The sequence below is a fragment of the Humulus lupulus genome, chromosome 4 (assembly GCF_963169125.1).
Source record: "Humulus lupulus chromosome 4, drHumLupu1.1, whole genome shotgun sequence".
NCBI lineage: Eukaryota > Viridiplantae > Streptophyta > Magnoliopsida > Rosales > Cannabaceae > Humulus > Humulus lupulus.
Genome location: NC_084796.1, coordinates 228,068,982 through 228,096,658, shown reverse-complemented (window position 1 = coordinate 228,096,658; position 27,677 = coordinate 228,068,982). Strand labels below are relative to the sequence as shown.

The window sequence follows — 27,677 nt, the reverse complement described above, 5'->3', positions numbered from 1 at the left end:
TCGAAAAACATCATAGGCTCATGTTTTCATCAGCTACACATTGTTCGCATAGACCTTTGGAGTATGTACATGCTGATCTTTGGGGACGAGCAGAGTGGAAACACACTCAGGTAATCTATATTTTCTATCCATTATTGATGATTTCAGTCGATGTGTCTGGACCTATTTGCTTAAAAAAAAAGATGAATGTTTTTGTAAATTTGTTCAATGGAAAAATGAGGTTAAAAATAAAAAGAGTCTAAAAATCAAAATATTGCGAACATATACTGGGTTAGAATTTATTAATAAGGAATTTGACCAATTGTGTGCTGATTGTGGGATTATTAGACATAAAACTGTCGTGAAAACTCCTTAGAAAAATGGTGTTGTTGTGAGGATGAACAGGACCTTGTTAAACAAGGTCAAATGTTTGCTCATTATGTCGGGGTTAAACAAACCATTTTGGGGTGAAGCTCTTGCTACTGCATGTTATTTGATTAATCGGAGTCATAATAGGGCTATAGAATGTAAAATACCATATGAGAAATGGACGAACAAAGTTCCTGATCTCAAACACCTTTGAGTATTTGGTTGCACAACTTATGCTCATGATAAGAAAGACAAATTAGATGCTAAAGCCATCAAATATACTTTCTGTAACGTCTCAAATTACCTAATAAGACTTAGGGTCTTTATTAGGGGGCCAGGATGGTAATATATGGAATTATACGCTTCTATGTGTATAATTATGTGATCATGTGAGTTATATGATAATATAACTAGTTATGCATGTTTATGAGTATTATATATGCATGTGGGCCCGTTTCTTATTAGAATGGCAATTTTTGTAATTTGGCCCATTATGGGCATAATTGTATATATGTGATATATGTGAGAGACCACATTATTATGTGGATTTATTTGGGTTATTCAATACGAGACGATCCTAGGGAGCAAGTTAGCGAGAAAGTCACAACGGGACCCAATACCCGAATCGAGGCGAGTCAAGGAGAATTTTAGGTATTTAGCACAGTATCGGATTATCGGGAAACAGGAATGAATAATTGAGGATATATTTGGAGTTAGTGAGATTAGGAGGGAATGCTGGGGATTTTGACTATTTTTCCCTCAGGGACGTTTTTGGTACCCCGAGCCTCAGGATTAGCTTAAGATTACTTAAGCCTTAAGAAACAAAACACAAAAGAAACACTATGCTCACCAACCGACTCTCTTTCTCTCTCTCTCTCAATTGTGAGTGAAGTTCTTGAGAAATTAAGGAAATTCTTGGCTGAAGACTTGGGAATTAAAGGCTCGGGTTAGGATTCAGGACTAGTTGCGGCTAGGAGAGCATCATTCACAGTAGAGGTAGAGCTAATCCATGTTTTAGTTGATGTTCTGTCAAGTTTTCCTTGAGTTTTGAGTGTTCTTGAGCTTTGTGGCTCAAGTGATGGATTGTGAATCTTGGGTGGGTTTTTCATCAAGTTTTAGGTTGGATTTTGTTGCTGGGAAGATGTTAGATTGGTTATGAGGATTCAATTGTGATTTTAGGGTGGATTTGGGGTGGTTTTGATTGAGTTTGGCTGGAGAAAAATGAAGGAATTCTGGGTTCACAGGGTCAGGTCGCGACCCAACCGAACCTAGAGCCCTTGGGGGCTTTTGTCTGGGAGGCGCGCCATGACCCTCAAAGGCAGGTCACGGCCCGTGTCCCATTCCCAGGAAGAAAGGGGCCTCTGACTTGAGGGGCGCGTCGTGACCCTCAAGGGCAGGTCGCAGCTCGCCTGGGCTGTTTTGGCCACCATGGGTTTTTTAATGACAGGAATTTATTCCTAAGGGCTCGAGATCGATTCTACTACCCGATTTAGTAGAATTCAAGGTCCCGGAGGCTAGGATTTGGCCCGAAAGCCTTTATTTTCTCATTATTGATGAAATCCTATATTATGGTTGTGACTAGGTTATCACTAGGGGGCTCAAAACTGGGATCGTGCTTAAGGGTCGTTCTTATTTTATGTTATAACCGGACTTGAGGTAAGAAAACTGCACCCAATACGTGAGATATGTGATTAGGGCTTGGCCCGATTGTTAATTATAATTATGAATAGGGCTCGAGGCCCTGAGAATGGACATGTTTAAGTTATTGTTTCGCTTGTTGATTAAACGTACTTGAATATTTTGTACCTGATTAAGTGTTACGTGACTGTTCACATGGTTTGCGTAGCCAGGGGTTGGCCCCATTAAGGAGCATGGTCATTACTATATTTGCGATTACTTGATGATGTTATGTGATTAATATGTACGCATACTTGTATTGTCTGAAGTATGCTTATATATATATATCTATTTTTGTATCTATATCTGAATACCTGGTTCAGGGCTTGACTTATTAGTCAAGGACGGCAATAGCGCGTTGCGTGCTGGTCTAAAGGCTTAGGCCCAAATCAGCAACGTACCATTACGTTGGCCGACCCAATGGTCGTTGGAAAACAAAAGTGTCTATGGCTACTTACTCAGAGCTAAGGGCGAGGGCCCCATGTGTCTCTATGGTCACATAGCTAGGGCATTGGGCCCCGGGGTTGACTCTACAGTCAACTATTCAGGGCAGCGGCCCCCGAATGGTCCAATGAACATTTATTTGTAATTGTATGCCTGCATGAGTAGGTTATTACTACTGGGCATGCTAAATAAGTATATGGGAATCTGTATTTTCTGTGCATGCACATGTTTAAGTTTTCTTGCTGAGCCTTGGCTCACGGGTGCTATGTGTTGCAGGTAAGGGAAAAGGAAAGCTTGACCAGCCATGAGTTGGAGAGCTTCGGTGGTGGTGTGTACATATGCGACTGCTCATCCACCACGGCCAAGGATATCTTAGAGGAACTAGGGTTGTATCCCTAATTTTTCCGCTTAGGTCGGTCGGTTGTAACTTTTGATGTATATACACCCTTTTAAACACTTGTTTGTAATATTTTGGGGATCCCATGTATGTATGAAACTTTTTAAATGAAAGTCAACAGTTTCTTGACCAAATTTTTTAACCCTAACCCTTGACGTTAACCCTAGTTTCACGTTTATAACCAAATGACTTGACTAGCAAGTCTGACACTATATAAAGTACACAGTGTAACGGTCCTGGATTAGGAGGACGTTACACTTTCTTAGGTCATCCTTTAGGTACTAAGGGTTATAGATTATGCTCTTTTGAAAAGAATAAACCAAAAATTATTATTTCTAGAGATGTTGTGTTCAATGAACAAGAATTTACTCACTTGATTGTCGAGAAAGGTGTTGTTTCAAATGATGCAGGTATACAGGATAACAAGGATGATTTTATTGAAATCGAGGTAAATTCACGAGTTCTTGGAGAAACTCGAACAAGAGATAATGATCGAGCATGAGATGTTATCCGAATAGGAGATGTTGTCCGAGCAGGACATGTTATCCGAATAGGAGTGCTTTCCGAGCAGGAGATATTATTCGAACATGAGATGTTGTTCGAACAGGAGATGTTCACCGAACAAGAGATGTTGTCCAAGTAGGAGATGTTCACCAAATATGAGATGTTGTCTGAGCAAGAGAGGTTTCTCGAATAGATGAAATTTCTCAAGCACAGTTGCAAGATTATTAACTTGCTCGGGATAGGACAAGGATAGTTACCAAGCCACCTGCTCGACTTGGAGAAGACGATCTGATTGTGTATGCTTCAAACGTATTTAAACCTGAAGATAATTTAGAACCTTCATCATATGAAGAAGATATTTCATGCAAGTATAGTAAAGAATGGTTGGTCGCAATGAAGGAAGAGATGGATTCTTAGATAAAGAACAAGACATGGGAATTGGTCGAGATACCAAAGGATCAGAAGGTAATTGACTGTAGATGGATCTACAAGGTAAAAAAAGGCACTTCTGGTAATGAACATATCAAGTTTAAAGCAAGGCTGATATCCAAGGGTTTCACTCAGGTGGAAGGTATTGACTACACTGACATTTTCTCGCCAGTGGTCAAGTATAAAACGATTCGAATGATGTTAGCCATTGCAGTTCAGTTGGAGGTGGAACAGATGGATGTGAAAACAACTTTTTTGAATGGATTCCTCGATGAAGTGATATACATGTCACAACCACATGGATTTCAAGTGGAAAAGAAGGGAAGTGAACGGGAATGCTTATTGAAGAGGTCACTTTACATACTGAAACATGCTCCAAGGCAATGGAACAAATAGTTCAATATGTTCGTGCAAGATATTGGTTTTAGTAGGTCAAAGTATGACTCATGCCTTTATTACAAGGATTTGGAGTTGCCAACTACATTGTTCTTATTACTGTATGTTGATGATATGTTACTACTCGAAAAAGACAGATCGGTTATTAGAAGTGTCAAAAAGAGACTGAAGGCTGAGTTTGAGATGAAAGACCTTGGGCGAGCAAAGAAAATCCTTGGTATAGAGATAATAAGGCAAGGGCGAACAGGAAGAATGATTCTCACTCAAGCAAGTTATATTGCTTGAGTGATTCACAAATTGAACATGTCAGATGCTAAAGTAGTTAGCATACCGTTAGCAGGTCATTTTAAGCTTAGCAATGAACAGAGTCCAAAAAATGAGTTTGATAAAAAGGAAATGGAGAAAATTCCTTACACAATGACAGTTGGATGCCTAATGTATATCATGGTTAGTACACAACCAGATATAGCTCATGCTTTAAGTGTGTTAAGTAGATTTATGTCCAACCCAGGAATGGAGCATTGGAATGCTTTAAAATGGCTACTAAGGTATCTAGTAGGCACTGTGAAGTATGGATTATGCTACGAGAAAGTTCAAGGAAATTTAATCTTGAATGGGGGATTATGATTTTGCTACGAATAGGGATAATAGAAGGTCAACTACTAGGTATGTATTTTAGCTAAATCAGAATTGCATTTGTTGGAAATCTCAGTTACAACAAGTAGTAGCTTTATCTACAACAGAAGCATAAATTATGGCTACAACAAAAGCTTTCAAGGAGGCAATCTGGTTACAAGGGATTTTGTTTGAACTAAAGTTGTTAAAGGAAAAGGGAACCATCTACTCAGATAGTCAATCATCTATTCATCTGTGTAGAAATCCAGTATATCATGAAAAGAGCAAGCATATAGACATTCATTTGTATTGGATCAGAGAAAAGATTGAAGACAAGGTGTTAGAACTGGAGAAGGTTCCCAGTGAAGAAAATCTTGCAGATATTGGCACAAAGATACTAATGACCGGCAAGTTGGCTCATTGTTGTGACTTGCTAAATATTGGTGATCACTGAGGAAGAGTATACCACCACTAGAAGTTTTCACGAGCAACTTAAAGGCTTCATCCTGAAGAAATAAGGTGGAATTTGTGGCAAGTTATTCCTTCTAGACTCAGCCAGTTGGTTCTTTTCTATTAGTCAAGATAGTAACCGCCTATTCCTATTGGTTCAGTAGGTTGAGTCGGTTACAAGCCTAGAATCTATAAATAGGTGTTATTATAGTCATTTTAGTAACACAGTGAAAAATCTTGTAAACTCTAGAGAGAAAGAGAGAGAAAGTTAGATTTGTATGTGTTTTTGTCCTTCAAGAAAGAAAGAGAACGAGTTTAGTTCTAAGTGAGAGAAAGCTTCAAGAAAGGGTGGAAGCTTGGTTGAGTTTATTGTACAAAGGAGATTTTATACTATTACTTAGTGTGTGTTCTTCTCAACTGTGAAGAAAGAGGGTTGTACAAAGCTGTTCGAATATTAATCAATAAAACTTGTGGTAATGCTCAACTGGACATAGGAAAATTTTGTCTGAACCAGTATAAATCTTGGTGTTTTGTTTTTATGTTTATTTCTTTATTGTTTCATGCTCAAGATATATTTTTTATACCTTGTTTGTATATTGAGTTATTTGCTTACTTTCACAACTTTATAATTTTTTTTTCTAGTTGTGTATTTTTTCCGTTGTGGTTCTTTCTTAATTGTTTCAGGTGAGTCTTGTTTGTTGCATTCTCAAAAGCCAACAAGTAATGATATATGCAACCAAAATATGCACCCAAATATTACACCTAATGACATAATACTGCTTTTCAAAATAATGAATTCTAGTTTAGATAAAGATAATTTGCCCAAAAAAAATCACGTCATTATATATTATGTATAATGTTTAGATAAATATTATGGGTGCATATATAATTACTTTGGTGTATAGATATGAAAAATTCTCGACATAATAAAGTGATTGATGTATTTTGGACTCTAAAATATTTCATTTGGATTAGAGAATAGAATACAAGCCCAACATGCAATTTGGGTAAGGTCCATTAATGACTTCAGGTGAATCTTGTTTGTTGCATTCTCAAAAGCCAACAAGTATGATATGTGTAGCTAAAATATGCGTCTAAATATTATACCTAATGACATAGCACTGCTTTTCAAAATAATGAATTCTAGTTTAGATAAAGATAATTGACCAATTAAATCACGTCATTATATATTATGTATAATGTTTAGATAAATATTATGTCTGCATATATAATTACTCTGATGTATAAATATGAAAAATTCTCGACATAATAAAATGATTGATATATTTTTGAATCGAAAATATTTCATTTGAATTAGAGAAGAGAATACAAGCCCAACATGAAATTTGGGTAAGGCCCATTTATAACTTCAAGTAATTATGAATTGGTGAACAGAAAAATTATATAATGGTATCAACACATCAATTTGTAGTAATTGTAATATAAGGATGTGTACACACAAAATAATATATAAGAATAATACATCTTTTTTTCGTAGTAGGTCATATCTTAAATAAATATAATTAATAATGAAATATATTTTGGTGCACATTTTATATGCTCGTAACATTACTTATAAAATAGATCTCCAATATAAATGTAGGAGGAAAATATTGTATAGCTAACTACACAGTATAATAGTATAATTATTGTATCAAATGTATAAAACCATATATCAATAGATACATATGATGTTAGTTATATATCATATAGATTTTTTTTATTAAATATGTAACTATGTCATATGAAACATCATTCATGTCCATTGATATATTGTTATGTGTATTTGATACAATGATTATACGGTATAATTAACTATACAATATCATTGTCCATGTAAATATATAATTATTAATTTATATAATTTTTTATATGGTTTACTAGTTTATGAGAAAAGTACCAATTTTTAATTGAAAATTAAGTGATATAATTAATCATTTATTATAATAGGTGAGGCTAATTTTGATAGCTAGTTAATTAATGTGCCAAATTAATAGTTGGATATATATAAGTTATCATGGTGTTCTAAATTAATTTCTTTTTGACTAAATTAATATGCATTGTAGTCTATTTTTAATGCAATTATTTTAGTATATGTTAATATATTTTTTTGTCAGGTAGTATATGTTAATATTTATTTATATATATATATGAAATAGACATTCTATTTTAACTTCTTATTTTTTAAGAAAAAAACTACCTATTTTATTATTATTATTTTAAAGTTTTTTTAATGATTTATGATTAAAATAATGATAATTTTACATGTAACAACAAAAGTGTCAATACGAAAATGATTATATGCTTTAACCAAATTACAAGCAAGAGATATATCAATTAAAGAGTAAAGACCCATTTTTAAAAAAAAAAAAAAAAGAGTGGGCAGATTTACCAAAACATATGGTTCAGCTCCCAATCACCACACGCATCAAAAGCAAATAAAAAGTAATTGCTTTCATCATAACACATTGTCATTTAAATAATATCAAATCAAGCGACATAATAGGAATTGGAAATAAATAATTTTAGAGTTTGAGACTTCACATACACAGTGAAAAGCTATTTGGGTTTAGTAATCTCATTACATTTATGTCCTGAAATAATAGGAATTGGAAAGGGATAAATATTTTTAAAAGGATAAGTTGGTATTTTGTCAGTTTTTCTTTCTTTCTTGATAATTGGTTTTATGACATGAGAAAAATAGTTATTGAAGAAAGAGGGTCCCACACTAGCAGGGAATAATGATATATAGGAGACATTAATTTGTACATTAACAATTCCCAATTTCCCTCACTCTCTATTTATATTATTTATGTAAGGTGGGACCACTTTTTCAATGTAGTCATAATAGTTACCCTCTATTATTACCTCTGCATACATAAATAAAGATGCTGGCTTTCTCTTTTTCCTCAAGGACAAGTACTAAAGAAAAAAAGAAAAAAGATAATGGAGAAAAGAGACAAAGGAACCTCCCCACCCACTCCACAACCTTTTTTTACTCATTTTTCTTTTCACTATTGCTCAAATCAAAGCAATAGAAAAAGCCTTCACAAATACCAAGCTCAGGAAATGACATGCATCATTTACACATGTACTGCCATAACATAGCAAAGCTTAAAAGTTAAAACAGCAGTGTTATGCATTGGCAATGGAATCTTGTTTGGTCATTAGATGTGATATTTTTTTGTTGGCATTATTTTATTAGAAAACCGAGGCTAGTGGAAGACTACCATCACAAGAAAAACGCTAAAAATTACAAGTTTGAATAGTAGTGCGTGAGGGTTTGATATACTTCACTTAAATATATGTGATGTTGTATATAAGGACATTTCTCATTCTTATCCATTAGCACCTTACACATAATAACATATTGACTTGAAGTGAATCAGTCATAATCCTTTTCCATCAAAATGGGCCCAAGGGCCTTAATAAAATGATAACAAGACTTGACGAACTGGTTGAGGAAGAATATTGTGGAATATGTTTTATTCATGACTGTTTGTTTCCTCAGTAAACCTCAATGACAGCCATGAATAATATGTTTCAGCAAAGCCCTTTTCTTTTCCTTGCAAGATTATGCAAAATTGCATACAAAATTTGAGTAATTATATAAAGAGCACAAGAGATCTCCAGGCAGACAAGCCATTGTTTACAAGTACAAAGCCTTTGATTATGCTATTACTAATAGACATAAGGCAATATTCTCCAAGGGACAAGTTTGCAGTATTCTGCCCAGATTTCTCTGTATTTCTCCGCACACCGAGCTTCATCCCTTCTTTCTCTCCATATTAGCAGAATTAGAAGATATATTGGATAGAAGTATGGAACTGGGGAACTGCAAAATGAATGAAGTTATTACAAAGTAGATCCTCTAATCTGTGCTCTATGACTAATTATTCAAGTATGTAGAGTATAAGGTTCATTAAAGTTACCTTATTCCACAAGGTAAGCTGAAGGAAAATGCAAGCAACAAGTCCCCAAGGTAATTACAGTGTCTTGCAATTCCCCTTCACAGCCAAAAGAACTTGTTATGATGTGATGTGTAACAAAAAATTTCAACCCCTCTTTTTTCTTTTTAACCATTTAGCAAGCTCTTAAACTATCATCGTATTGTTATATTCTCATTAAGCAAATTATTGTGTCACTTAACAATTAAAAATTCCCAAATGTGGTTCAAATAAGTTTCCCATTCATCTCATGATCATCAATGATAATTTTGAAGGATTTTGTATTGCACGACAACATTAGGGTCATGTTTGGAAACTAGAAGTGAATTGGATTAAAAAGTATAAAAGAAAAAACATAGAAAAATGAATGAGTTGATTATTTGTCAGTAATAAATTAAAATAAGTTAAACGTAACATTGTATTTGTTCCTTCATTGAATGGGATAAAATTATCCTGAGTTTTTGGGTTAAGTTATCTCATACTAAGTGAATTAATTATGTTGATGGATTAATTTTTTCAATATCACTTCCAAACACTGTCTAGATGAATAATGACAGTAATAGTCAAGTAGAGCGTGATCTTACCAATAACCAGAAGCAAGCAACTTTCCACCGATAACCTTTGGAGGCATTCCCCATATTAGTGCTTTTGGATTCTTTTTAAACACGTGCTTTTGCTTGTTAGCTCCCCTAAATACTAAATACCTGTTTAATTTTGAAACACATAAACAGGAAAAATTGTATGTTGAGTAATGGTTATAGTGCTTTAAAATGCTTAGAAATACTATTATTGAAAGTTACCCCATTATAAAGACGAAACAATTTGCTATAACTGCAGCTGTTGTTAATTCAACCTTATTATGCAGAAGCCACCAACCCTGTGTAACAAAGCCAACAATCATGATCAACAGTAACAAACAAACCAAGTATATATGCCTTTGATAATTACATGTGCATCTGATACAGTTGTGTAACAACTCAAAAAAATCACAATTTACGGTGAGCTCTATGCATATTAAAAAAGAAAAGAAGGATTAATTATGATTAATGGGAAACATCTAATCTCTGAATGCAAATATATCAATACATGCCTGAATGCTAAAAGTGAAAGGGATCCACACTAGATCTCCAAATACCAGCATGAAACCTAACCTCTCTGCTATTATGTCCCATCTATAAAAGACAATAACAAAGAAACGAATCAAATGTGTATAAGAAACATTTCTGAATGACAAAGCTTAGCAATGAAAAATAAAAATTGAAAGAAAGGAGGTTACAAAAATGCAATTGTAAGCATAAATACCAACACTTGAAGAAATAATCAGCCAATTTTATATGGCACATATTATACTCAAGAGGGCAAGAAAGAAGAATAATCTAAAGTAACAGAATATCATCTTGATCAATGTGGTATAAATTGCCTCAAAGACACAATAATGCACTTACGTGGAAGTCATGTACTCCTCGTGAACAAAGTAGTCCAGGATGTAAAGCTGGAAGAAACACATGGACAGAATATCAATAATCACTTAAGATATGTAAAAGGAAAAACCAATAAATTAGAAGTTAAGAAAGCAGATTACTGTGGAGAATAACTGGAACAGGATCATTGACCTATCCAAAGTCCTGTCTTCAATACTTCTTGCAAGAACCGACAGATTGATAAGTAGCCAGCCCATCATTCCAGCTCTAACGAAGAAAAATCTACGAAACAAAGTACCATAAGTTGTGGTAGCTACAAACACCTTTAATTGAAAGACTATAATAATTCTCAGTTCCTATTTCTTCCCAAAAACAGAAAGCATGTGCTACATGTATATAGGGTAAAAGTCCTTGATTAATGGCAAATGACGAGCAGCTAAAATATGGCAATTAAAAGACATTACTTACAAAAATATTATAACAACTTAACATCCATTTATGGTTATATGTTGAATTTTTATGAAATATAATTTAAGAAAGAGCATAACAAAAGAGAAGAAAGGGAATTAGATTACGTACTTGAGATCAATGCCCAAAAACTGAGGATTCAGCTGTATGCCAAACCACCTAGTAAGGAAATGCAGGTTGGCCTTGTCAATCTAGGTACCCAAAAAGTGTATAACCAGGGAATGAAGTAATCAAAATGGAAATCGTAATAGTGCAAAATTTTACATGACTCAAAATTTCACCACCCAACATTTTCCCCCTGGCATATTTTTAAGTTTTAACATGAAAAATAAAAAGTTGCTAGAATATGTGAAGAGGGGAAACTTTCACCCAATTGGACATCAGTTAAAACTATCTCAAACAGATATCTCTAACTTACCAGTCATGTATAAGGTTTCCTGTGATATGAGGCTTCAAGGAAGAATCCTGATTTCTTGAAGTGCGGCCAGAAGCATAGAGGAGTAAAGTAACCTATCATTGAAAATAGTTGACTTTAAATACCAATATATGTGCAGAAACTACAACATCAGAGAATCCAAAGTTTATTCCAGTGTTATCAATAAGTGGAAATGTCATTGGTAACTTACCAGTACACTGAACAAAAAAGTAGTTGAAAGAAGATCAAGACCCCTGTCTGATATCGCCTGCAAACATTATTACAAGGTTAATACAAAGATAATATATATATATATATATATTTTAATAATATACAAAGATAATATTGATTGCCCGATCAATAGTTGCATACGCTATCTTTATTCAACATCTAAAACAAGAGAGAAAGAGCCCTGAAAAAGCTTCAGCCGATCATTTGGAACCAAATCCTTTTCCAGGCATTACAATACACATTTTTCTCTTTTCAGGTCACACTAGATACCATATGACTTCTAAGCCACCTTATGCACAAGTTGGAAGAATCATGCACCTCAAATTCTTTTAAATTTTCATTGAAAGTTTTCTTTTTCATCCCAAGGAGCATAAAATCCATATCCCTTTTTTTCTTTCTAAAACCAAAGAATCAACTGAGCATGATCATCACATAGAAAAAGTCCAAACACAACTTAGCAAGATAATGGAAATAGGGAAACACATACAGTAAGCGATAAGACATTGATCTTAGCCGCAACCCCAATAAGCGCAATCAGCAAAAGAAGTGAAACCAAGCCTACCAATAACAAAGCAAAGAAAAATCATTCTATAAGTAAATATGTCAATAAACTAAACCAACATTATCAGAGCTAAACTTCTATAACAAAATCAGTACCTAAAGATCTCAATACAAAATGTCAATTGTGTTGTCAGCATTTACTCAACATATCTTTCAATTAAGAACTCAAAAACGAAAAATAATAAACAACCAATTTAACGTATACAAAGATATGAATACATATTTAGACATGCATATGTATCGAAATGTGGATAAACTGACCGTTGCAGCGATAACGAAGACGAGTGTTGTCTTGTAAGGTAACCCCAGGAACAATTTTTCCAGGCAATATAGATCCAGCTATTGCCAAGTACACAAAAAATGCTGCTAGTATAGCAACCTGAGACCCCCAAGTGGTGAAAATGCAAGGCCAAACCAATGAAATTTAACAAGAAATAGATAAAGGTAATGGTCGGAAATGGAAGGGAGTTAGCAGAAAAAGGTATGACTTACAGAATTCCATGAAGGAGTAAGACTGTCAAGCAGAAGACCCAGATCCATGATTCAGTGTCACCTCGTTCTGTCCGTTTCGCTCTAGCTACTCAGTCTCACTACGCTTACTCTATTATGGTCTTCGCTAAGGCTATGGAGTGAGTCGTGACACAGTCTGGAAAAGGGATCCTCTGTCCCAAGAGGGTGATCTGTTTCCTTGTTTAACCTATACTATTATGACAGCTGTCCTTCAATACAAATATATAAGGTTTGCTTGAATAAAAGAAAAAAAAATGAAAACACCTTTCTAGAGGAGAAAATAAAAAGTTTAATAAAAAGTAGGATTGAGACCTGTCAACCTTGAATAAAACGTCAAAAACTAAAAAAAAAATTGATAAAAAATTGAATCCGAATAAATTCACAAAAATTCAAATCACCTAATTATTATATTAGGGGTTTGAGAATTATACCAACATGCTTAAATAATTCGAATAAACCTATTAAGATTTTTTTTTTCATTTATACATACATATATTACGTATACTATTACATATATTATATGTAATATTAAATATTATTTTAAAAAAATTTAACAATAAATTTAGAATAATGTTTTAAAATTTTAATTTAGAATAATATGTCTAAGTTTGGAAGATGTATACTATACATTTAGTTTGTTAAATCTAATTAATTGAACATTTAAAAAAAAAACTTAAGATTCGTTTGGGCGGGTTAACCTGACCAAACCGCCTAAAACATTGGACGTGTTAAACTTTTTATTTTCTTAATTGGATGGGTTAGAGTTGGATTTTTACAACCCAATTTTTACATTGAGTTGATTAAAATATGTTATAACCAGACTAAACCGCGCAATTGCTGGAAAAAAAAAACTATATATTTTTTTCACCGTAAAAAGATTGTATGAAAAAATAGTATATTAAATTATCTTAGGGTATTTGCATCATAAATATTTTTTATTTTTATTTTATACACTTAATTTTATTTCGACAAAAATATCAAACGTTATGTTTTGGTTACTTATGTAACTACCAACACTTAAGCAACATTATGCATTGGAAGGTGGTAAAAATTGACAGGGAGATTAATTATCTGATGTTGCAAAGTATGCCCTTTATCTGGGTATAAATGGCCTAGTGGACTTGGAGAGTTGTAGTGATTCTAGTGTGAATAACTACAAAGCTTGGAACCTCCCATAAACCTATGCAGTGATAGTGGCACCGAAAAACCGTGGCCTTTTCACTGGCTCTGCTATGGTCTTGCGAGGAATTGTAGTGTTATGTAAGGAAGTGTTGTGTGCTTTCTTTTCTGTTTTTTTGTGTTGTTATCTTAGGACTCATCTATTAGTTTTGGTTTCATTTTTCTTTGTCAGCTAGTTGTTAGCTTTTGTGTTTTTCAGAGCTACTTGTATGGGAGTGCTCTGGTTTGTATCTGTTTGTTTTCTAAGTAATCTATTTTGTGTTGCCTTGCTTTACGCATGGCTCACTTCAGCAAAAAATAAAAATAAAAAACTACCAAGTCCGTTAAATGTATAATATGAAGCTGACAGGTGTCACGTTCTCATTGGTACGTATCATAATTTTAATTAAAAAATTATTAATTTATTTTAAAATAATAATAAACTAATAAAATATATTTTAATAATATATAACAATAAATATATTTTCATTAAATAATATTTAAAAAAAATTAAAACTAAATCTCTTTCTTTCTCTCTCTCGAACTCTCTGTCTCGGTTTTCCTCCCTTCCTCTTTTTCTCTTCTTCTTTGCATCCATAGATGGTGACGGTATGGGAGGCAGATGTAGGAAATAGCGTGAACAGCCGATCACGCTGTAGTCAGCTACAATTCAGAGATGACCATGACTATAATAAAGCTGATTTGACAAAGGAGAGAGTCAATACCTTTTAACAAACTTAGTCTCAACATCTGGGAAGACATTATAGCTTATTCCTTTCACTCTGCGTAGAGGATGGAGGCTGCCAGGCTGGGTTGGAGATGTCATCGCATGGCTCTGGCAAGACTAAATCTGGGTTGACTTTTGCTGTTGATGGGGTTCGAGATGGAGTTTTGAGTTTTTGGTTGTAGAGCTCCTCTTAATGTGGGGTTCTGAGTTGTTCGTTGATGGGGTTTGCGATAGGGATCTGGGTTACAATTTTTTTTCTTCACATTTCTCGATTAGTTGAAACATGAAGAAAAGAGGAAGAAGAAGGTGGGAGAGAGAGAAAAATTAATAAAGATAAAAAAAAAAATCATGGTTTTACATTTTTATTTTATTTTTTGACATTTATGGGTTAGTCAAAAGATGAAGAAAAGAGGCAAGAAGAAAGCAAGATAGAGGAAGAGGAAGATAGAAATACTGAGATAAAGAAGATTTAAAAACTTTATTTTTTTAATTAATTATATTCTTTCTTATTTTTATAATTTTTCTTATTTTTAAAAAAAATTATGAAGTGGACGAAATGGAAAAATGAAAAACCAACCCCAGAGACGGAGTCAGGAGTGTCTTCAAAGGGGGGCCAAAGTGTAATTTTATTTTGTGGGGGGTAAAACATGCAATTTATAAAAAAAAACAAAAAATAATATATAAATATATTTTTTTTCAAAATTTGAGGGGGTCAAGGCCAACCCCACTATACAACTAGATTCGTCCTTGAAGCCTAATAATGAATAAATGCTAATAATCTTTCAAAAGATTTAGGCTACTAATAATTCTAATATTCAAACTAAGAACATGGAAACTAAATAAACGATCCAGAAGATTCATGATAGCTGATGTTATAATCTGATGTACCATGAGCCAAGGAATCATCATCACAACCACTAGTCCCATCAAAGAGACATTGCAATGGAGGGTGATAAACATCATTATTAAAAAAACTAAAAAAAAAAAATTAAACCATGCAAAACCAAAGGTAAAGGCATTGCTGAAAGCATCGAACGCCCTATTTCCTTAGAGTCGTTATTATGTGAGTTAAAAATGTGCCATCAGCTCGTTAATCGAAGTTTTAAGTTAAAAGTGTGACTAAACTGAAATAAAACTCATTTAATGATATTAATTATAAAAATTTGGACAATAATTGAAATCATAAAGAGCTATACAGTTGGGATCCCAAAATACTGTTTAGAAAATACATTACAACTCAAAAATATAATTAAGGTCGACCTAAGCGACAAAGCGATTCACTACAGTACTTTCTCCAAAATAACCCTGGCCGTGGCAGCCAGGTAAGGCGACCATGTACCCGTCGCTCCACGCTCTCCATACTCATGGTTGGTCGATCTTTCCTTTGCCCTTACCTGCACCATAGAGCATCTGTGAGCCGAAGCCCAGCAAGAAAACTCAACATATAACATTTCACATTACATTCAATAGTATACAACAAAACAGCCAACGGGCTAAACACATAGTGGCCTATGCCATCCTAGGGGCATTACCAGGCCTTGGGTTTGCGGTCTTCACCGAGCGGGTGGATACAGCACCCTAGGACGGTCTCGCCATAGTGGCCAGCACTCAGCGTGCTTCACGCCGATCCCGACCCCTTGCCGTACCCAGCTTCCTGTCGTTCTCGGCCTTTGCCGTTCTCTGTCCTTGTCGTTCATTCATAAACATACATAACATTCACAGATATCTACACGCATATTAAACATACACATTAAGGTTGTGCCCTGCAATACAAATAATAGGGTTATGCCCTGCTCTACGAGTACAATAGTTTTCTTACTAGTGTCCCAAGCTGATAAGCCAGTGCGATCCCGAGCACAGTCCCCTAATCTGAGTCTCGTTGAAAACCTAGTCACAATGCATTCATAATAACCATCCATTAAGTCTTAAACCAATAAATAACTTCAGAATATTAATCTAGCCTCCGAGACCTTAGATTCTACTAAACCGGGTAGTAGAACCCTTCCCAAGTTTTAACATTCGAATTCTCGAGCTTAAAACCTTCAAATAGCCAACATTTCACATTTGAGTCGCGACCCATCCCTTAAGGGTCGCAGCGCGCCCAAATCAGAGGCAAATCCCTCTCTACTGAAGGACACGGGCCGCGGCGCGCTACACCTTGTGTCGCGACGCTTGGGCAAGTTTCCGACGCCCCCAGGCCTCTTCGTTCAAGCGGGCCGCGACGCCTAAAGAACACGACCGCGGCTCGAGCCTCAAAAACCCAGAAATACAACCATTTTTAGACTTCCAAATCTCCTGCAAATCAATCCAAACCTATGCTAATGCCATAATTAAGCCCCACATCATTTATACTATGCTTAGAGTAGCTCATAACCTCAAAGAAATTGAACAAAACCCCATTACGACCCAAATCCAATCACCCAAGTTCCCAACCCCCAAAACTCTAACACAAATAGAAAAATTTATAAAAAAGACTTGTTCTAATCCTTACCTTCGTGATGATCTCGCCCTGAGCTAACTCCAGTTGCCACAAGCTTTAAATTTCCCCAAGCTTTAGCATCAAATCCAAAGCCTCGATCACTAGAATTTCCAAAGATTGCTTAAGCCTTAAAGAGAAGGAGAGAGAGAACCGAGAGATAGAGAGAGAGACTGCTAAGACTTCTGCTTCCTTCTACTGTTTTCCTAATTCCAGTGGTTTCTCAAAGTTACTCAGCCTACACTAAACCATTCCTTAGTACAAAATGACCCAATTACCCCTAAGGTAAATCCTAAATCCTTGATACCACTAAGGGCAATCCCGTCAATTCCCATATCCTGCTAATTCCCCAAGTGTTCCTATAAATCTCCATTTAATTCCGACATGCCCAAATAATTGTTGAATTACTACCTGTTACCCAGCAACTCCCGAACATATACTGTATTCCCAAAATACCCTTAGGCTCCTCCCGAGCTGGGTATTCGACTCTGTTGTGACTATTTAGCTAAACTGCTCCTTAGGACTGTCTCGGATCGTACTTCACAAATATAGCACCACTCACTCATGGCATCAATCACAATTTACACATATATAACATTTATGCCCTCAACGGGATAAAATTACAAATATACCCATAACAACCAAATGGGGCCCACACACATATTTAGTTCACTTAAACGTGCACTTCTAATCACATACTCATTTAATTCACATATTAGCATAATTAAATCAATTATTGCCTTCCCGACACGCTAATCAAGGCCCTAAGCCTTATTAGCAAATTTGGGACGCTACAACTATCCCCTCCTTACAAAATTTCATCCTTGAAATTACTTGAATAACTCGGGATATCGATCCTGCATATCTGTCTCAAGCTCCCAAGACGCCTCTTCCACTTTGTTGTTCCTCCACAACACTTTTACCAAGGCGATGGTCTTGCTCTGCAAGACATTATCCTTTCGATCTAAAATCTGAACCAGTTGCTCTTCATAAGATAAATCTTGATCTAGTTCTAGGTTCTCATAACTCAGCACGTGCGTAGAATCTGCTACATACTTCCAGAGCATAGATACGTGAAACACATTGTGAGCCCCTGATTGAGCTGGAGGCATCGCCAATCTATAGGCTACCTCTCCAACCCGTTCCAAAATCTCAAAGGGGTCAAAAAACCTAGGGCTTAGCTTTCCCTTTACTCCAAATTGTTTCACCCCTCTCAAGGGAGAAACTCTGAGTAACACATGGTCCCTGACCTGAAACTCTACGCTCATGTGTCTCAAGTCTGAGTAACTCTTCTGCCAACTTTGGGAGGCGAGCATTCGCGCTCTGATTTTCTCAATCGCCTCATCGATCCTCTGAACAACCTTAGGACCTAAATATCTCCTCTCACCCATCTCATCCCAATGGATGGGTGATCTACATTTCCACCCATATAGCATCTCATACGGAGCCACTCCAATAGTCGCCTGATAATTTTTATTATACGAGAATTCAATCAAAGGGAGATACTTACTCCAAGATCCCCCAAAATCCAGCACGTAGGCTATCCTTCAGTATTTGAATTGTCCTCTCAAACTGTCCATCCATCTGAGGATGATAGGCAGTACTAAACTGCAACTGTGTACCCATACCCTTCTATAGGCTCTCCCAAAACTTGGAGGTGAAGGTGGGGTCCCTGTTGGATACTATCGACCTTGGAGCCCCATGTAGTCATACAATTTCCTTCACATAAAATTCAACGTACTGCTCCACCGTATAAGTTGTCTTAATAGGAAAAAAGTGGGTTGACTTGGTGTACCTATCCACAATCACCCACACTGAATCATATTGTCCCACAGTCTTCGGTAATCCAACCACGAAGTCCATGGTGATATCCTCCCATTTTCATTCCGAAATTCCTAGAGGCTGCAGCAACCCTACTAGCCAACCCTGCTAGCCTCTGATGTTCAGCCTTTACCTGATGACAAGTCAAACACTTGGCCACATATTCCACCACATCCCTTTTCATTCCTGGCCACCAATATAAAGTTCTCAAATCTTGGTACATCTTCTTTGTACTAGGATGTAAAGAATAGGGAACGGTATGAGACTCATCTAAAATCTCTCGTCGGATACCAGAATCCATCAAAACGTAAATTCGACCATTACATCTCAACAAACCCATCTCTGAAATAGAAAAGTCCTTAGCCGCTCCAGCTAAGACGCCCTCTTTGTGCTCTTTCAACTAGGGATCCTCCCCCTGTGCCTCCTTGCTCCTCTCAAGGAGCGTGGACTGAAGAGTGATGTTGGCTAGTTGTCCAACTACCAACTCAATTCATGCTCTAGTCATTTCTTCAGCTAACCTATCTGATATCTGCCTCGCACTGCAAAACTGTCCTGGGCCCTTCCGACTCAACGTGTCGGCCACCACATTGGCCGTCCCAGGATGGTATAGAATGTCACAGTTGTAATCCTTTACCAATTCCAGCCAATGCCTCTGGCGCATATTCAAATCCTTCTGAGTAAAGAAGTACTTCAAACTCTTATGGTCGATGTATATTTCAAACTTCTCACCATACAAACAATGTCTACAAACCTTTAGTGCAAATACCACCGCTGCCAATTCTAGATCATGTGTGGGATATCTCTGCTCATACTCCTTCAGCTGTCTCGAAGCATAGGCTATCACATTTTTAGCTTGCATCAATACACACCCTAAACCCTGTCGAGAAGCATCGTAGTAGACTACAAACTTCTCATCGTCTGACGGCAGACTCAATACTAGAACGGTGATCAGTCGCTGCTTCAACTCCTTGAAACCGTTCTCACACCTATTTTTCCACACATACTTAGTCTTCTTACGCGTCATTTCGGTCAATGATGTGGCTATTCTGGAGAATCCCTCAACGAATCGCTGATAATACCCTGCCAATCCCAAAAAACTTCTAACCTCTGGTACACTGCTTAGCCTAGACCAATCTCTCACTGCCTCAATCTTACTTGGGTCAACCAAAATCCCCTCCTTACTAACAATATGACCCAGAAATGTTACTTGGGGTAGCCAAAACTCACACTTGCTGAACTTAGCATATAACATGTGCTCTCTCAATCACTGAAGTACCATGCATAAATGTTGCTCGTGCTCTGTCTCTGAGTGAGAGTATACCAGTATGTCATCAATGAATACAATAAAAAAACTTGTCCAGATAATCCTTAAAGATCCTATTCATCAAGTCCGTAAAGGTTGTTGGGGCATTGGTTAATCCAAATGACATAACCAGGAATTCATAGTGTCCATATATCGTGCGAAATGCAGTCTTTGGTATGTCCTCCTCTTTAATCCTTAACTGGGGTAGCCTAATCGAAGATCAATCTTAGAGAACACTGTCTTCCCCTGTAGTTGATCAAACAAGTCATTGATCCTAGGCAGTGGGTACTTGTTCTTACTGGTTAACTTGTTCAACTCTCTATAGTCAATACACATCCTTAATGATCCATCCTTCTTCTTGACGAACAACACTGGAGCACCCCATGGCGAAAACTTGGTCTAATGAATCCTAAATCTAGTAACTCCTGTAACTGAATCTTCAGTTCCTTCAACTCTGCCAGAGCCATTCTATAAGGTGTCCTAGATATTGGCTCTGCCCCTAGCGCCAATTCTATAATGAACTCGATCTCTCGGTGTGGTGGCAACCCTGACAAATCTGCGGGAAACAAATTAGGAAACTCACATACTAATCTGGTCTCATCCGGTCCAACCAAAACAACTCTAGAAGTATCCAAAATGTTGGCTAGGACTCCTATGCACCCCTTTTGCATTAGGTCTCTAGCCTTCAGCGCCGAAATCATAGGTACTCGCAGTCCACTCACTGTCCCCACGAATACAAAGGGTACCTCCCCTTCCGGTTCAAAGGTCACCATCCTGCGCTTGCAATCAATCATCGCCTCATACTTTGATAACAAATCCATCCCTAGGATCATATCAAAGTCATCCATCGCTAACTCAATCAAGTCCACAGATAACTCCCTATTGTCTATCTCCACTGGCAATGCTCTAACCCATCTTCTAGAGATTACCAGTTCCCTAGTCGGAAACAAAGTCTGAAATCCCCTAGCATACAAATCACTAGGTCTACATATCTGATCTATCACTCTAGTAGATACAAATGAATGAGTAGCTCATGAGTTAATCAATGCAGTAAAAGAAGAACCAGCACTAGAAATTTGGCATGTCACGACCAAGGGGCTAGCCTCAACCTCAATCTGGGTCAAGGTAAACACTCTGGCAGAAGTGAGGTTGTCACTATGTTTTGGTTCTTCTTTCCTGGCTTGTGGGCAGTCCTTCCTCAGGTGGCTAATGCTCCCACAAGTAAAGTAGACCCTGATTTAGCATTCTCCCTGATGTCGTTGCCTGTACCGAGGACACACTGGGAAACTCCTCCAATTATCTCCCCCGCCCTGACGGCCACTGAAAGCACCCTGTGCCCTCCTATCTGAGCCAGAAGGAACAAAATAATATGGGGCCTTTCTCTTCTGTTCACTGGGCCACTACCCTGGCTAGATCCAGTAAAAGGAGGCACCGTCCTCCGAGCATCGCGCCTAGCGGTGTCCTCTCACCAAATCTGATCCAAGGGCCTTCTCCACTACCTATGCTTAGTTGATAGTTCTTGGATCCATAGTTATCTTGACATCACGGGCAATCATCACATTCAATCCCCGCAAAAATCGATCCCTCCGTGCCATGTCGGTAGGTCCCAAATCTAGCGCGAACTTCGCTAACCGGTCAAACTTCAAGGCATACTCAGTAATCGTCATCCGATTCTGAGTCAGGTTGGTAAACTCATCAACCTTCGTAGCTCGGACTGTGACACTGTAATACTTCTCATTAAAAATGTTTCTGAATTCTTCCCAAGTCATGACTGCCACATTCCTTCTCTGAGACACAACATTCCACCAGATGTGGGCATCTTCTCTCAACATGTAGCTAGCGCAGGCTACTCTCTCATTCCCTTCCACCCTCATGAAATCCAGTTGCCGCTAATAATTTCAAGATTAAGCTAGCAATATTACAAATGGTTCAGTCCACTGTTCGTTTGGTGGCTTGCCTAATGAGGACCCAAACATGCACATTGCCAATTTCCTGGAGTTGTGTACGACTTTTAAAATGAATGGGGTGAGTGGCGATGTTATAAGGTTGAGGCTAATCCCATTTTCATTGAGGGAAAATTCCAAGAGCTGGTTAAATTCACCGAAGGCCAATTCTATGAGCACGTGGGAGGATTTAGCACAAAAATTTCTCGCCAAGTTCTTCCCTCCATTGAAAGCTGCAAGGTTGAGAAAGGAGATTAGTAACTTCTTCTAGACTGACGGGGTGTCATTGTATGAAGCATGGGAGAGGTTTAAGGAAATACTGAGAAAGTTCCCTCATCACAGCATTGAGAAGTGGATGCTGGTCCACAATTTTATAATGGATTGTGCGGTACTACTCGTGCCATAATTGATGCCACATCAAGAGGGGACGAGCAAAAGTGCTAATGGGGCCTATGATCTACTAGAGGAAATGACTATGAATAACCACCAGTGGTTTGATGAGCGAGCATCTCATACCAGAAAAGTAGCAGGGGTTCATGAGTTAGAAGTTATAACTGCTTTAACTGCTCAAGCTGCAACATTGACTAAGCAGTTGCAACAGATCTCTATTTCAGCATAAGCCAGACAGATATAAACAGTTTGTGACATGTGTGGGGGACCCCATCCTTTTGAGAAATGTACAGTGATGGGCCCAAAACGGGTATGTTTTAAATATTTATAAATCGCAAGCGCACGAATTGTTCATATAGAATAGTGATCGTGTAAGCAAGGATATCGAACCCAAAGGAGCTGTCTTAAAATTGAAAAGAAAACTATTTTAAATCAAAATTAATAAATTCTAACCTAGCCCCAAAGATTGATGAGAATTTGTGACAATAAAATAAACTAAAAGATAATAATAAAGATATTAAAGACAATATATAAATATAAATTAATAATAGAAATGAAGATGGTAAAATAAGATTATTAAGGATTAGAATCCACAAAATATAAGTTCAATAATATTTATAAGTACATTGATTCCCAAGTTTTAGTGATAGTTAAAATAAATCAAACTATCATTTTCTAAATAGATTTATAATTTTAAGCACAAATTATTTCTAAAATGATAGGATTTTTCTTCACTTTTCAAAATTATAATTTCAAAGCATTTAGTGTAAATCAATCTAATGAAATAACAAATAAATCAATGAACATTATTTATAAGGCAAAACATAATATTTTTGTTCTAAGTATGGATGTGTACAATTTAATGACACATCTTACACAAAGAATATTATGTTTTAGCACTAATGAAGAACAAAATGTAAATATGCTAACAATCCAAAATACATGATATTTAAGATGAAATAAGATATTTGAAGAAGAAAATCCCATAAACTTTGTTGCACAAAATGGGAAATCAACATACAAAATGGATACTATCTAGTTACATAATGTTTCATCATCACCTTAATAATCTTAAAAAGATTAGAAACACATAACTAGAATAACAAATACAAACTAGAAATTACAAACATAAATGGGAAAATTTGGAGGAGCAACCCCAAATTTTTCCTCTAAAAATACATAGAAAATAACCAAAAAGAAGAAGAAGATGAAGAGAATAGAGAGGTTTTGAAATGTGTAGAATTTTTGGTATGGTAACCTCCCCTCTAAAATAGACACCCTAAATGGTCTTCAAAACTCCTTATTTATAGCCAAAATGAGTAAATTAAAATAATCAATTTAAATTAATTAAATTGATTAAATTAATTTAATTAATTATAATATGGAAATAGGGGTAAAATATAGAGTGTAATAATTATGTTTTTGGGTAAAATGTGTAGAAAGTGGGGTAAAAATGTTGGCATTTTTGACAAAGGGGACAATGGTACATTTTGCTTTTGTTGGGCTCAAGAGTTAGGAAGAGGAGGCTGCTTGCTTTGGTGGAGATAGGCGCAGGAAAGTGGTTCAGGCGGCTGGGCAGAGGAGTGTTGGAGGCTTGGGCCTGGAGTGATGCGCAGGCCCACATGGGCAAGGGAGATGCTGCCTTGGATCCGACTGAAGGGGCTGGGAAGAGGTAGCTTTGGCATGATGTGGTTGATTGAGCTTGTGCAGGGGCTGATTGTTGCTTCAGCGGCTGGTGGAGATTGAAGCAGCTGGCATTGGGCCTTGCACAACTGAAATGGGCTTCGGCTGGGAGGAGAATGGTCCATGGCATTTTTAAAAATGCCATTTTCCCTTCTTTCTTTTCCTTAAAAATGCCAATTTTCCTTCACTTTTCTTGCTTTTTTAAGAGCAAAAATGCAACAAGTTCTCTACAAAAATCAACATAAATTAAATTAAAACTAAATATTTTTAATAATAAAATATACAACAAAAGTTCCATGAAAATATTAATTAAAATTTAATTTACTTAAACATTTAAGTTCAAAATTGCATCTTTTTACTCCTAACTTAACAATATTAATTTTAAATAATTAAACTACAACATTTTACAATAAAATAACTATAAAAACACACAAAAATATATAAAATCAAAATAAACCCAATAAAATCAAAATTACTTTAAAACTTAATAAATAAATTAAAAACTCAAGAATTAAGCAAAAATTAGCACATAAAAAGTGGTAAAATAACTATATTTTGTAGAGTTATCATACAGCAGTAGATCCACACAATAATATTCACATGGATCAAGCTCAAGTTCAAGATATTGGGAACTTTCAGATGCCATATAACAATACATTCTCCAACTTCTATAACCCAGGGTGGAGAAATCATCCTAATTTCTCCTGAAGAAATAATCAAGGCCAACAACCTCAATACCAAAACCAATATCAACAACCTATGTTACAAATGTCGCCTCAAGCATCATCATCTTAGCAACCTCATCTTAGCAACCTAGGCCACAGAACAAGCCTAATGAGTTGCAAGCTACTCTTTTAACGCTCACAAACACTCATACTCAGTTCATGGCAGAGACTAGATACTCCATCAGAAATTTGGAGATGTAAGTGGATCAGTTGGCAAATATGTTGCACACTAGGCCTCAAGGAAGTTTCCCTAGTAATACAGAGGTTAATCCTAAGAAGCAGTGCCAGGCAATTACTTTGAGAAGTGGGAAACAATATGAGAAGCCTGCACCAAAAGAAACAACAAAGAAGAACACAAGGGCTAAAGAGAAAAATGATTAAGTTGAAAATGAGGTTACAGAATACCTTCCTTCTAAAGAAGTGGCATGGAATGGTGGTGTCTTGGCCCAGTGTACAACAAAAATTTTGTAACATATTTAAACTACCTTTAAATATGCGGATCCATTAATATACATACATTAATCATAAGCAAGTAAATAGAAAACATACCTCTTGATTCCTATCAAGTGTCATTGCTATATTTTCGTAATTTGAACAAACTTCCTATCCAAGTTGCTCCCAGATACTCACACCAAGATCTTCCACAACGTTCTCTACACCTCAAGAAGTGTGTGGGCACTTAGAGAATAAATGATGGTTAATTTCCAATTCTACTTGATGTACTCAACACATGAGATCAAGAGAATAAGGCCTGAAATTGGTTCTGTATCTTTTTAGGGAGAAATAGAAAAGTATCGTTCTTTTTTACAGAGCAAATGACTGTCTTGAATATTTTCTGATAAGTCTAACTTAAATAGAAAATATTAAATTTAAAAAATAAATATGTAACTAATTTACAATTTATCTTTTAATTAATTAATTATCTTATTAATGAAAATATCAAAAAACTATTTTTTTTAATTATCCATTAATCAATTAAATAAATAAAATTAAAAAATCTATCCCTGAAAATTGTGCAGTACACGCCACACACAGTCCATGGACTGTGTGTGGTCATGTACCACCCTATATATTTCAGGAATATTTGATTTTTCTATTTTTATTTAATTATTTATTCAAACTACTTTGTTAGATAAAAATTTAACTACCCGATAACTAATTCAAATTTGAATTAAATATCTTTCTAACTAATTATCAAATATAATTAATTATTTGAATAAATATCAATCGTTTAAATTCAAATCCAATTTGAACTTATCAGATTATTATCTCCCACTCAAAATTAATTTAATTATTTAATATAATTTCAAAAATTACAAAATAATTAAATATTAATTAATTTTTTTAATTATAACTAATTTGTAATTAATTAATTAATCACTATTATCACATAATTGCATATTTGGTCCGAAGAACAAATTTCTTCTTAAATATGTCTTTCAACCATTTTTCTCTTTATATCAACTCTTGCATTGAATAGTATTGATAGAGTCGCTGTGGGGACCTATGGACCTATAATTCCAAGCTCTAATAAATTTGAGATTATTAATTAAACTCTTTAATTAGATAATCTTAATCTATTAATCTCATGATTATTCCACTATAAATATGAAACTGCACTCTTGTAATTATAAACATTTCATTTACTAAGTACTTTATAAAATAAAGCGTCCATTGATATAATCATTACATACAAATTAACCCTCTATTAATGGTTCATAATTAATCAGGAATAAAATTACCGTTTTAGCCTTTTAATTATATCTTGTTTCCTTAAGTACCCTTGACTTTACTAGTGAAGGTTAATTCATAACTAAATTATGAATTTGAGCTCAATAACATTTTCAGTCCCAAAAGTCAACCCTTAAGAGAACCATTATTCAATCTCTTACGAGAAGGTATAGATTCCATATCTGTATACTATGTCCCCAGCCATTTACATTAATGAGTTCCCAACACAAAAGTTTCTAGCCTGATCATTCTAACAAACCCTAATGAGTGAATCAAAGAATTCATATAACATAAACAAGAGTTCATAGTAACTTCAGGATTAAGATCTATTTTTATATGATCATCAGTTGATATATTTAATTAATACTTCAAAACCGTATTAATAAACATACCTGGTCCAGTTCCATATATTCTCTAATATATAAAGTACCTCCATTAAAGTGTCCTACTACACTAATGATCTGAGTCTAGATCACATGTATTCATAATACTAGTGGACCATACTTGCAGTAATTAATCTAAAGATTCCATAACTTTATTTTACTGCGAACTATTCAAGTTCATGTATCTCAAACACAATCTTCCGGTACCAATACGTATTTGAGATCACATATATGAACTTAGGAATTTTTCTGATATTTACATAATATTATCACAGAATAATATAGTCTATAAAATATATGCATAACAAATTCAATTTATTTATTTATTTCTTAAAACAATGTCTACTACATATGCTTTCAGGGCATAATTCCCAATAATCTCCCACTTGCCCTAAAGAAAATAAGGCATATCTCTAATTCCCGTGTTTCCTACATGCTCCTTAAAAGATTTTATGGATAAAGTATTTGTGAAAGGATCTGCAAGATTATGCTCTGAAGTTATCTTTATAACTGCAACATCTCCT

The 27,677-nt window shown here is 35.6% G+C and overlaps 1 protein-coding gene and 1 non-coding gene across 2 annotated transcripts; both read right to left on the bottom strand.

The window, feature by feature from the left end:
- Window positions 1-8,635: 8,635 nt before the first annotated feature.
- On the bottom strand, window positions 8,636-12,999 carry LOC133831281 (delta(14)-sterol reductase). The gene is made up of 13 exons (XM_062261524.1): window positions 12,796-12,999; window positions 12,565-12,682; window positions 12,230-12,300; window positions 11,723-11,779; window positions 11,515-11,606; window positions 11,208-11,255; window positions 10,790-10,910; window positions 10,653-10,699; window positions 10,298-10,379; window positions 10,008-10,084; window positions 9,792-9,911; window positions 9,193-9,267; window positions 8,636-9,095 (listed from the first exon to the last, which is right to left on the bottom strand). The coding sequence occupies exons 1-13, from the start codon at window positions 12,841-12,843 to the stop codon at window positions 8,942-8,944; spliced, it is 1,110 nt and encodes a 369-aa protein (XP_062117508.1). The 5' UTR covers window positions 12,844-12,999; the 3' UTR covers window positions 8,636-8,941.
- A 9,480-nt stretch (window positions 13,000-22,479) lies between these two features.
- LOC133833725 (small nucleolar RNA R71) lies at window positions 22,480-22,586 on the bottom strand. Its single transcript, XR_009893091.1, has one exon. It is a non-coding gene; the product is annotated as a small nucleolar RNA R71 (small nucleolar RNA).
- Window positions 22,587-27,677: the final 5,091 nt, after the last annotated feature.

What these genes read in the sequence shown, in the direction of transcription:
- LOC133831281 (XM_062261524.1), bottom strand. Translation starts at nt 12,843, where the DNA reads ATGGATCTGGGTCTTCTGCTTGACAGTCTTACTCCTTCATGGAATTCT. An exon ending in TCTTCGTTATCGCTGCAACG is followed by an intron (nt 12,301 to 12,564) that starts GTCAGTTTATCC and finishes TGTTATTGGTAG; the next exon opens with GCTTGGTTTCACTTCTTTTG. An exon ending in TTTTTGGGCATTGATCTCAA is followed by an intron (nt 10,911 to 11,207) that starts GTACGTAATCTA and finishes TTTGTTTCGTAG; the next exon opens with ATTTTTCTTCGTTAGAGCTG.